Here is a 13,004-nt window from a genome sequence, read left to right as displayed (position 1 = left end):
CTCTACCTAGGTTTCCCCAAGAGTCATAGTTGGTAAAGAATCCGCCTGTCAATGCAGGTGACTCGGACTTGATTCCAGGGTTGGGAAGATCCCCTGGAGAAGGAAATGGCAACCCACTAGAATATTCTTACCTGGATAATTCCATGGACAGAGGAACCTGGAGGGCTAAAGTACATGGGGTCATAAAGAGTTGGACATGACTGAGCACAAGGGCAGTGAAAATAATATGAAAGTAAATGAATACCTTCATGTCACTAATATGTCAAAGAATCACTGTGCTCTTACATAAGAATGCCAGATTGACAATTATACTCAATTATGTTTAAATGAATTTTAAAAAACAAGTATTTTTAAACATATGAAATTTCCACTTTTAAATAATGGTTATCTAGTTTGAAAAGCAATCAACCAAAGCCAATGACCTCATGGAATAAATTCTCAAAGCTGTGTTTTAAAGGGTACATTCTCATGAATGGAAACAATGTTAGCAGATGTGCTCTGTACCCACCTACATCCCTCAGAGGTTTCCATTTCATTGCTGTACAACTTTCAGTTGCCAGTATCTTCACCTCTTTGAAGTTTTTTAGAAACTTCAGAAGGCTTCTCTGCTGTCAGGGAGTTAACAATCCTTGGGAACATTCCTCAATCAATGATTGAACAGTGGCAGGTGGTATATAAACATTCCAAACTTCCTGGCCCCCTCAAGTGTGAATATTCTAAGGTATGGGTTCCACATGATTTCCCAGAGAACTCCCATGGTGTTAAATGCCAGGGGCCCTCTCTGCTAACTGCCTTGGTAAACCCACCCTTTATTGATTTCTATTCCTTCTGTGTCTCATATCCTGGCTTCTCTACATCTGTTTCCTGTGATCACATGGTAAATATGCTACATGTACTTGAATCCTTATTTTAGGATCTGCTTATGAGAAAATACAAACCAAGATACATGCATATAATACCATTTCCCACAATTTCATGATAATGGCCAATTCCCTTAAAACTAATATATATAATTTATGCCTATGCCTAGGCCTTTCTACATATAAACATTTCTTTTATACAATCCTTATATGTTTTATCTTGGGTAATTCTGAGAGTTCTCACAAGTTTGTATAAACTATTTAAGACTCATCATGTCCACCATGGAAGCTGAATGGACTGTCCACTCTGTTTGAGTTACAGTGCTTTTTGTAACACTCTGATTAAGTTAACTTAAGTCTCTCAAAGCTAGTGTTATATGCTCTGTATAATAGTGGAGAAAAGACATTTTTTACTCACTCTAAATATGGTTTAATTGAAAGGGAATTTATGAAGCTTGCTAACGTGGTTGTTGAAGTTTGTATAGGGTAATATTTAACTAAACTGTTCTTAAAAATACATTTAATTTCCAATTAGAGACAATGAAAATTATATGTTTCATATGTTACATGTATTAACTGACTTAATGTTTAAAACAGTTTTAAAAAGATGATAAAGCAAATAATAATTTTCACTTAGACAGTGAATTAACTTCTAAAATTCTTCACATTTATCATGTGAGACATCATGTTGTTATCATTAAGAGTAGGGTTTTGGAGTCAGACATTGTTTGAACCATGATTTCAAAATCATTGATTTGATATATGTAATAAAATTTATGAACACCAAGGGCATTATACTGGACATAAAAAGCCAATATACAATGGATTAAAGAGAATCTCTTCAACAAATGGTGCCGGGAAAACTGGTCAACCACTTGTAAAAGAATGAAACTAGAACACTTTCTAACACCATACACAAAAATAAACTCAAAATGGATTAAAGATCTAAACGTAAGACCAGAAACTATAAAACTCCTAGAGGAGAACATAGGCAAAACACTCTCTGACATAAATCACAGCAGGATCCTCTATGATCCACCTCCCAGAATTCTGGAAATAAAAGCAAAAATAAACAAATGGAACCTAATTAAAATTAAAAGCTTCTGCACAACAAAGGAAACTATAAGCAAGGTGAAAAGACAGCCTTCGGAATGGGAGAAAATAATAGCAAATGAAGCAACTGACAAACAACTAATCTCAAAAATATACAAGCAACTCCTGCAGCTCAATTCCAGAAAATTAAATGACCCAATCAAAAAATGGGCAAAAGAACTAAATAGACATTTCTCCAAAGAAGACATACATATGGCTAACAAACACATGAAAAGATGCTCAACGTCACTCATTATCAGAGAAATGAAAATCAAAACCACAATGAGGTACCATTTCACGCCAGTCAGAATGGCTGCGATCCGAAAGTCTACAAGCAATAAATGCTGGAGAGGGTGTGGAGAAAAGAGAACCCTCTTACACTGTTGGTGGGAATGCAAACTAATACAGCCACTATGGAGAACAGTGTGGAGATTTCTTTAAAAACTGGAAATAGAACTGCCTTATGACCCAGCAATCCCACTGCTGGGCATACACACTGAGGAAACCAGAATTGAAAGAGACACATGTACCCCAATGTTCATCGCAGCACTGTTTATAATAGCCAGGACATGCAAACAACCTAGATGTCCATCAGCAGACGAATGGATAAAAAAGCTGTGGTGCATATACACAATGCAGTATTACTCAGCCATTAAAAAGAAAACATTTGAATCAATTCTAATGAGGTGGATGAAACTGGAGCCGATTATACAGAGTGAAGTAAGCCAGAAAGAAAAACACCAGTACAGGATACTAACGTATGGAATTTAGAAAGATGGCAACGATAACCCTGTATGCGAGACAGCAAAAGAGACACAGATATATAGAACAGTCTTTTGGACTCTGTGGGAGAGGGAGAGGGTGGGATGATTTGGGAGAATGGCATTGAAACATGTATAATATCATGTAAGAAATGAATCGCCAGTCTAGGTTCGATACAGGATACAGGATGCTCAGTTGGTAAATAATCCACCTGCAATGCAAGAGACCCTGGTTTGATTCCTGGGTTGGGCAGATCTGCTGGAAAAGGGATAGGTTACCCACTCCAGTATTTTTGGGCTTCCCTTGTGGCTCAGCTGCTAAAGAATCTGCTTGCAGTGTGGGAGACTCTGCTTCGATTCCTGGATTGGAAAGATCCCCTGGAGAAGGGAAAGGCTACCCACTCCAGTATTCTGGCCTGGAGAATTCCATAGATTGCATAGTCCATGGGATCGCAAAGAGCCAGACATGACTGAGTGATTTTCACTTTCAAATGGATATTTAGTATGCATGGTATTAAGGAATTTTTATTAAGTTTTAGATATGATAATGGTGTCATTGTTAAGATTTTTATCTTTTAGAGATTGATAGAGAATATTTGTAAGTAATAGGAAGTCTTGGATTTTCTTCAAAATAATATGGGAAGTGAGGAAGGGGGTAGAAACATACTTGAAACAGGACTGGCCTTGAGTTGATAAGAATTCATGTGGGATGATGAGTGCACAGAGAGTAAGTATTCTCTCCATTTTGGCACATATTTTAAATTCTCCATAATAGAAATAGGATCAACAGTGATTTTTTAAATCAAAATAGTGACTTCTCAATTTTCCCCATATACACTTTATCAAACTATACTACTTCACACTTAATCAAAATGTTATATTCTCAGTTGATCCCATATAAACTTATTATTTCACAGAAACCCTTCAGTTCTGCTGCTAGTGATTTAATTGTCAAGTCTGCACAGGGAAATCAGAAACAGAATTTTGTTGGTAAAACTTCCTAAGTATTAATAGTTAATTTTAGAAATATCCACCATATGTTATAAACTGAATATAATTTTATTCATAAATCTATCTTTAAAATATCATTTTAAGAAGTAAGCACATTAACATAATAATTGTAATAAAATATTAACTCAGGAAATAGTTATGTGCAGCAAGGCTTCATATGCTTTATATTTTTATTACCTGGGCTGAAAGGGGTCTCAAAAAGATGAAAAATAAATGCTTTTCTCAAGCAATATTCAATATTTTTCTCTATTCATTAAAACAGTAACAACACATTTTTCTGCCAGTGGGGCTGCCTAATTAGTGTCTGATTCAGAAGTCTAGTAGTCACTTTGGCATCAGTGGTTGTGTCTCGAAATATGACTACAATTCCCTTGTGCCTGTGCTACTGAGAAAAGACAGTGGTAATAGCAATCTTTTCCAAAATAACTTGAATGTTACCTTTAGCCAAAAGTTAATAGTAGGACAGATGTGGGGAATTTTATGGAGAAATTCTACTTACTGAATAAATTTTCAGAGTTCTATTTACCTTAACTTTTAACAAAATGATCACTTTAACATTATTTTATATTAATGGCCAATTTCACACTATTTTGTTTCAATTCAAAATAAATTTTATTTTCTGTTTAATTTTCTTCATTTTAGACTGTAACATCTTCCTAACACCTTATCCTTTATCCTTTGAAATCAAAGGTTTCAAAATCTCTATTGGAAATCACCTAAAGTCTTTGAATAAAGAGGTGTTGTGTTCAGTTGTGTCCGATTCTTTGCAACTCCACGGACTGTAGCCTGACAGGCTTCTTTGTCCAGGGAATTTTCCAGGCAAGAATACTGGAGCAGGTTGCCATTTCCTATACCAGGGATCTTCCCAACCCAGGGATTTAACCTGCAACTTTTGCATCTCCTGCATTGTAGGCAGATTTTTACCTCTGAGCTACTTGGGAAACCCAAAGCCTTTGAATAGGTTATTATAGGAAATAATATGTCTATACAAATCACTTTCCAGTCATTATTTATCTCTTCCACAATTCCTTAGTGTGGAAAAGAAATGATTTCCTATTTCCATTGATGATAACAACATTTGGGGTATATTTCATATTTAAAATTTCTTTTTTGACTAAAGGGAAATTAAAATAGTAAAACAGTTGAAATATGTTGACTTTTGCAAGATAATGTTGCTGTTCTTTACCTTTGATCATTGAATGAAACGTTTTTCCAGAGGTCATTTAATGACTTTTGTGACATCAAATATCCTTGACTATTACCTTTCTAGAACTCACCTGTATTGCTAATGTTGCTTTGTATTTCCTGCTGTACATCGTGGGTATAAAACCCACAGTGATGAGAGTTCCTTTAGGAAGAAGTTCTCCAATCTGAGGTTTTACAAAAAATTCAGGATCACTGCTAGGTAGGAAGAATGCCATGTATGACTCAGGATATCTGGAACAAAAATATATTATCAACATTTAAAACTTTATCATTACCCTGTTCTCTGTATGAAAACTGGGGATAGGGCTTGGCTTATATCCCACTGCATAGGACTACACTTAAACATTAATGGTGCTATGCAGCCATGAGTCTTATACTTTTAACTTTATGGAATGCTTACAGAATAACAGTGAATGGGCATTTAAAAAATAACTGGAGTGTCATTCTCTCCAGGATGACAAAAATGGAATTTTAAAGATTTTTAAAATCATAACTTATTTCTATAGTGTACAAAGAATACAATGCTATTACTATAAAAACTGGAATAACTCAATGTCCCAAATGAAAATTCAATTATTTGTAAATAGTTCAGTTTGGTTCAGTTGCTCAGTCATGTCCAACTCTTTGCGACCCCATGAATCGCAGCATGCCAGGCCTCCCCATCCATCACCAACTCCTGGAGTTTACTCAAACTCATGTCCATCGACTCAAACTGATGCCATCCAGCCATTTCATCCTCTGTCGTCCCCTTCTCCTCCTGCCCCCAATCCCTCCCAGCATCAGGGACTTTTCCAATGAGTCAACTCGTCGCATGAGGTGGCCAAAGTACTGGAGTTTCAGCCTCAGCATCAGTCCTTCCAATGAACACCCAGGACTGGTCTCCTTCAGAATGGACTGGTTGGATCTCCTTGCAGTCCAAGGGACTCTCAAGAGTCTTCTCCAACACGACAATTCAAAAGCATCAACTCTTCAGCGCTCAGCTTTCCTCACAGTCCAATTCTCACATCCATACATGACCACTGGAAAAACCATAGCCTTGACTAGACAGACCTTTGTTGGCAAAGTAATGTCTCTGCTTTTGAATATGCTGTCTAGGTTGGTCATAACTTTCCTTCCAAGGAGTAAGCGTCTTTTAATTTCATGGCTGCATTCACCATCTGCAGTGATTCTGGAGCCCCCAAAAATAAAGTCTGACACTGTTTCCACTCTTTCCCCGTCTATTTCCCATGAAGTGATGGGACCAGATGCCATGATCTTAGTTGTCTGAATGTTGAGCTTTAAGCCAACATTTTCACTCTCCTCTTTCACTCTCATCAAGAGGCTTTTTAGTTCCTCTTCACTTTCTGCCATAAGGGTGGTGTCATCTGCATATCTGAGGTGATTGATATTTCTCCTGGCAATCTTGATTCCAGCTTGTGCTTCTTCCAGCCCAGCGTTTCTCATGATGTACTCTGCATAGAAGTTAAGTAAGCAGGGTGACAATATACAGCCTTGACATACTCCTTTTCCTATTTGGAACCAGTCTCTTATTCCATGTCCAGTTCTAACTGTTGCTTCCTGACCTGCATACAGGTTTCTCAAGAGGCAGGTCAGGTGGTCTGGTATTCCCATCTCTTTCAGAATTTTCCACAGTTTATTGTGATCCACACAGTCAAAGGCTTTGGCATAGTCAATAAAGCAGAAATAGATATTTTTCTGGAACTCTCTTGCTTTTTCCATTATCCAGCAGATGTAGGCAATTTGATCTCTAATAACTCAGTATCTAAAATGCCTGACCACAATAGCTATCATAAAGTCTTTTTTTTACTATTATTCTAATGTGATATTTGTTTACTTCTCTTCAGTTTTCTACTTGCTAAGTGAGATGTAAGTACTTTATAGGTTCATTAAAAATTCTTGGGCCTGGAGATGAGCTGCTATGATCTGAAATGAACTGAGTGACATTTAAGATTCAAGTTACCATGTTGAAGTCAATGTAGATGACATTTGAGATGAAGACTGTGAAAGAAGTTGAGGAACTTCTTGGTAGAGGAAAGCAGGAGGGAGACTGACTACATGGGAGGCTGTAAGAAATTGAAAATCCAAATTGACAGTAGAGATGCAGGCAGAAGGTAAAGAACACTTTCTTAGAATAGATCCAACAGTGAAACATCAAAGAGGACATGGGAGATTCAGGTTGGGACTCAGGGATCCTTTCAGTAAATGTGTATTGAGTTTTACAGCAGGTGGTATGAGAGAGTGGATTATGGACAGAGATGACCTAGACTGAAATCCTAGCTGTATGTGAGAGCATGACTTCAGGCAACTTAGTCTTTTGGAACCTCCATTTTCATTCTATTAAACTGATAATCCCCATAAAGATTATTATCTTTCCTGGCATATGGAAAGTACCTGATAAGGACTAATTAATATTAACATATTGATCAATATGATTGTTACTGTTTTAAAACATTTTATTACCAATGCTAGACAATGATGCACGATCCAACAAATAAGAAATGTATAAAACAGTCTATGCAGAAGGGTGATGTCAGCAAGATGGCAGAATAGAAAGCCCCAGATCAGTTCCATGGAGACAAATGATCCAAAAAGACGCAGACCAAATTCCACTGTGAGAAATTCTGAAACCAGTTAAGAGCACCTGCCCTCCAGATGAGTGTAAAGTCAGCTACTCTGAAGCTATTAGGAAAATTCGTGGCAGGCTCTCACCACAGTCTCTCCCTCCTGAGCACAGTACCACAGGATTAGGAAGAGATTCTCAGGTCCCACTTCTCCCAGGTAAGGAAAAGAGAAGAGTAGACTAGATACCCAACATTTGGATATTGGGAGTATGGAGCTGCTGGGGGACTGACTTCTGTCTTGCCTATCTTGAAGTACTGATGAGACCTCACACACACTAGATGCATGGTAGTTTCTGAGAACACAAAAGTACTGGGCAGGGTACTGATGCTGCAGAAGTCCTTTGGTATGGCAGACAGAAGCTGATATAACTCAGAAGGCTCTCCCTAAGTGCAGAAAAAGGAGAGTGGAACATGTACTCAAATTTCTAGCTTTTTAGTGGGCTGCTTAAGGTTCTGCTTTTTGTCTTGCTTGTCTCATGGAACTGAGAGAACCTGACAAACTACATGTCTAGAGGCTGCTGGAAAAAAAAAAATCTGGGTAATGTGCTGCTGCTTCAGAATGCTCATAGTACAGAAGACAGACACGAGAGGGAGCAAGAGATTACAAACTTCTGAAAAAAGAAACTGGCAAGCCCCTCTAATTAGTAATCTTCATACACAAGTTCAGAAAGACATGTGAAATTGAAAGTCACTCAGTCGGGGCCAATTCTGCAAGTCTGTGGACTACACAGTCCATAGAATTCTTCAGGCCAGAATACTGGAATGGGTAACTGATCCCTTCTCCAGGGGATCTTCCCAACCCAGGGATCGAACCCAGGTCTCCCACACTGATGGCAGATTGTTTACCAGCTGAGCCACAGGGGAAGCCCAAGAATACTGGAGTGGGTAGCCTATTCCTGTTTTAGCAGATATTCCTGACCCAAGAATTGAACCAGGGTCTCCTACATTGCAGGTGGATTCTTTACCAACTGAGCTAAGAAAGACATATTCAACAGAAAAGATTTGAAAGGCTCCCAAAGTCTCCAGTTGCACTGATTGGTAAAAATCTTTCCCTGCATTAAGCCAGTTTGTAAAGAATGGGAGAGGCAGCTATTTTTCCAAATGTGTCGATACCAACACAAAGTTAAAAAGGAAATGAAGAAACAACAAACAAAAAATACGCTGTTAAAGAAAGAAAATAGATCTCCAGAAATGTACCATAAAGAAGTGGAGGTATAGAAATTACTTGGCACATTATTCAAAATAATTGTCATGAAGATGTTCAACAACATCAGGAAAACAATGCATGAACAAAAAGAGAATTTCAACAAAAAGACAGAAAATATTAAAAAGACCCAACAAATTTTGGAGCTGAGGAATGCAGAAACTGAACTGAAAAATTTACTAAGGGTTGAGGTCAATTTGATCCAGCAGAAATAATGAGAGAACTGAAAGAAAAGTCATGTGAAGAGGAGCAAAAAGAAAAGTAAATGAAGCAGAGTGAAGAAAATCTAAGGGACTTACACAACAATATCAAGAGGACTAATATACACATTATGAGTCTCAGAAGGAATAGAGAGAAATAGAAGCAGAAAGCTTATTTTTAGAAATAATGGTCACAAACTTCCCAAATCTGGAGAAGAAAATGAACATCAGATTAATGAAGTACAAAAGGCTCTAAATAGGACGAAATCAAAGAACTCCACAATGAGACACATAATTAAAATGTCAACAGTTACAGACAAAAATAGAATTGGAAAACAGCAAGAGAAAACAAAACCTTATTACATACAGGGGAATTATTGTAAGACTTCTACAGATTTCTCAGCAGAAACCATGCAAGCCTGAAGTGAGAGGAATGATATATTTAAAGTGGTGAAAAACAAACTGCCAACCAAAAACACTAGCAAAAAAAAGTCCTTCAGAAATGAAATAGATACTTTCCCTGACAAAGAAAAGCTGAGGGCATTAATTGCCACTAGATCTGCTTTACAAGACATGCTAAAGGGAGTCCTTTAAGTTGAAATGAAAAGGGTAAATAGCAACACAAAAGCATTTGAAACTATAAAGTTCACTAGCAAAAATAAATATAAAGAAAATACACAAAACTAAATATTGTAACAGTGGTACATAAATCACTTAGTTGTGCCATAAAAGTTAAAAAACAATTTTTAAAAAATTTAAAAGAAACTCAATATAAAACGTGTAACCTGTACATCACTAAAGAAGTGTAGAGATTTTGTATGCAACTGAAGTTGTTATCAGCTTAAAATGGATTGTTAAACTTATAAGATGCTTTATGTAAGTCCCATGGTAACCACAAAGAAAACACCTATAGAAGATACCCAAGAGAAAATGAGAAAAGAACCAAAGCATATCACTATTAAAAAAAGCAATACAACACAAAGGAAGAGAGCAAGATAAGAAAAGATGCACAAAAGAGCGATAAGACATACTGAAAAAAACAAAATGGTAAGTTCTTCCTTATCACTAACTACTTTAAATATTAATAAATTAAACTCTCTTCAAAAGAGACAGTGGCTGATAGGATAAAAAAACAAGATCCAAGTATGTGCTGACTACAAGAGACTAAATTTGGGTTTAAAGATACACATAGGCTGAAAGTTAAAGGGAAGAAAGAATATTCCATGAAAATGGTAAACAAAAGAGCATGCCTAGCCTTCCTTCTTTGAGGCAAAGTAGACATAATAAAAAACTGTCAAGAAGACAAAGAAGGATTTTATATCAAATCAGCTTGCCAGAACAAAAAACAATTATACATATTATAGCTATATATACGCCCATCAATAGAGTATCTAAATATATAGACCAAAGATTGACAGAACTTAAGGGAGGAATAGACAGCAATAGAATGATAATAGGAGATTTCAATACCCCATTTTCAATAATGGAATACTGAATGGAATGAAAACCTAGACAGAAGATCAATAAGATAAAAGACAGGAGCAAGGAGCAACACTACAGACAAATTATTCTAACGAATACATACAGAACATTTGACTCAATAGCAACAGCATTCATATTCCTCTCAGGTACACATGGAACATTCTCAAAGACAGACTTCATGTTAGGTCACAAATCAAGTCTGAACACATTTAAGAAGATTGAAGTTTTACCAGTTGTCTTTTCCCTCCATAGTGGAATGAAACTAGATATCAATAGCAGATGGAAAACTGGAAAATACACAAATACATGGAAATTAAACAATTAAATTTAAATTTTAAAAAAGCAGTGAAATCTTGAACCAATGAACCAAGAAGATGTTATAAAATATCTTGAGACAAAATGAAAATACAACATTGCTTATGGAATGCAGCAAAAGTACTACTAAGATGGAAATTTATACTGATAAACGCCTACATTAAAAAGAAAGAAGTCAAACAATCTAATTCTATTTCTCAAGAAACAAGGAAATGAAGAAAAACCCAACCTGAAGTTAGCAGAAAGAAGGAAATAAAGAGTAGAGCAGAAATTAAAGAGACAAAAGAAAAAAATAGAAAAAAAATCAACTGAGTCAGAGTTTTTTGAAAATAACAAAATTAGCTACATTAAGAAAAAACATGACTGAAATGTATAAAATCATATATGAACAAGGACACACTACAATTGATGCCCCAGAAATAGAAATGACCAGAAGAGACTGCTATAAACAATTATACATAAAATCTGTATGACCAAGAAGAGACAGATAATCCCCCAGAAAAAAAGGATTTACCAAGACAAAATCATGAATAAACAGAAAATCTGAACATATGAATATTAAGAACATTGAGTCAGTAGTCAAAATCCTCCCAACAAAGAAACGCCCAGGAACAGATGGTGAATTCTACCAAATATGTAAAGAGGAATTAATGTCAACCCATCTCAAACTCTTCCGAAATATTAAAGATGAGGGAATTCTTCCAAATACTTCCAAACTTAATTTATCCTGATGTCAAAGCCTGAAAAAGACACTACAAGAAAAGAAAACTACTGGCAAACATCCCTGATGAATATAGATGCAAAAATCCTCAACAAATGCTATCAAATGGAATTCAGTGGCATGGTAATAGGATCATACACCATGTATAAACAGGATTTAACTATAGGATGTGAAGAAAGTTCCACATAAGAAAATTAATATGATAAACCACTTTAACAGAATGAAGGATAAAAAAACACATGATCATCTCAAGATATGCAAGAAAAAAACTGAAAAAATTTAACACCACTTTATTATAAAAATACTCAACAATTTAGGAACAGAAGAAAATTACTTCAACATAAAAAAGGCCACATATGAAAAGTCCACAGCTAATATATTCAACATTGAAAGACTAAAAGCTTTTCCTCTAAGATCATTATCTTTGATTTTATTTGTAGAATGATTCCAGAAAAAAAAACTTTACATAATAAGTGAATTCAGGAAAGTTGCAGGATATAAAATCAATATACAAAAATGAGTTGTGTTACTATACACTAACAACGAACTATTTGAAAAAGAGATTAAGAAAACAATCCTATTTAAAATAGCATGAAAAAGACTTTTCAAATATGACAGCAAAAGCACTGGAATCAAGAGCAAAAATAAGCAACAGGACTATATCACACTAAAACATTTCTGCACAGCAAAGGAAAAGAAATCAACCAAATGAAAAGGTGACCTTTGGACAGGGAGAAAATATTTTCAAATCATGTATCTAATGGGGGATGTTATCTAAAATATATAAGGAACTCACAGAACTCAATAGCAAGAAAACCCACAAATAACCCTATTAAAAATGGGCAGAGGACCTCAAGAGATATTTTTTCCAAAGAAGACATACAAATGGCCAACAAGTATATGAAAAGTTCTCAATATCACTATTCATCAGGGAAATGCAAATCAAAATCACTATGGGATATCACCTCATATCTGTTAGGATTGTTACTATCACAAACTCAAAAAATAAGTGTTAGCATGAATGTGGAATAAAGAAAACCACTTAACACTGCTGGTGGGATTTAAAATTTGGTATAGACATTACGGAAAACTTGATGAAGTTTCCTCAAAAAACTAAAATTGAATTACCATATGATCCAGCAATCCTACTTATAGGCATATATCTAAAGGAAATGAAATTAGTATCTCAAAGATGTATCTGCACCCCCATGTTATTATAGCATTAGTCATTATAGCCAAGATATGGAAATAGCCCAAGTGTCTGCCTACAGATGAATAAAGAAAATGTGGTATATATACACAGTGAACTAATATTGAGCCATAAAAAAGATGGAACTCTTGCCATTTGGGACAACACAGATGAAGCCTGAGGAGATTACACTAAGTAAAATAAGCCAGATACAGAAAAATAAATTTTGCATGATGTCACTTAAATACAGAATCTAAAAAGGTTGAATTCACAGAAGCAGAGAGTAGAACAATGGTTGCCATGGGCTAGGGGTTAGAGGAAATAGGGAATATTGGTTAAAGG

General features: G+C 35.8%; 1 protein-coding gene across 1 annotated transcript in view; it reads right to left on the bottom strand.

The window, feature by feature from the left end:
• CFAP47 (cilia and flagella associated protein 47) overlaps window positions 1-13,004 on the bottom strand; it is a 388,870-nt gene that overhangs the window by 323,187 nt on the left and 52,679 nt on the right. Inside the window, exon 7 of the mRNA XM_018043692.1 lies at window positions 5,002-5,161. Within this exon, the coding sequence (XP_017899181.1) occupies window positions 5,002-5,161 (160 nt within the window). The remainder of the gene's footprint in view (window positions 1-5,001; window positions 5,162-13,004) is intronic.

This window comes from Capra hircus (assembly GCF_001704415.2).
Source record: "Capra hircus breed San Clemente chromosome X unlocalized genomic scaffold, ASM170441v1, whole genome shotgun sequence".
In the NCBI taxonomy this organism is placed as follows: domain Eukaryota; kingdom Metazoa; phylum Chordata; class Mammalia; order Artiodactyla; family Bovidae; genus Capra; species Capra hircus.
Note: the sequence above shows the minus strand (reverse complement) of the source record. Positions and strands in the feature narration are given on the sequence as shown.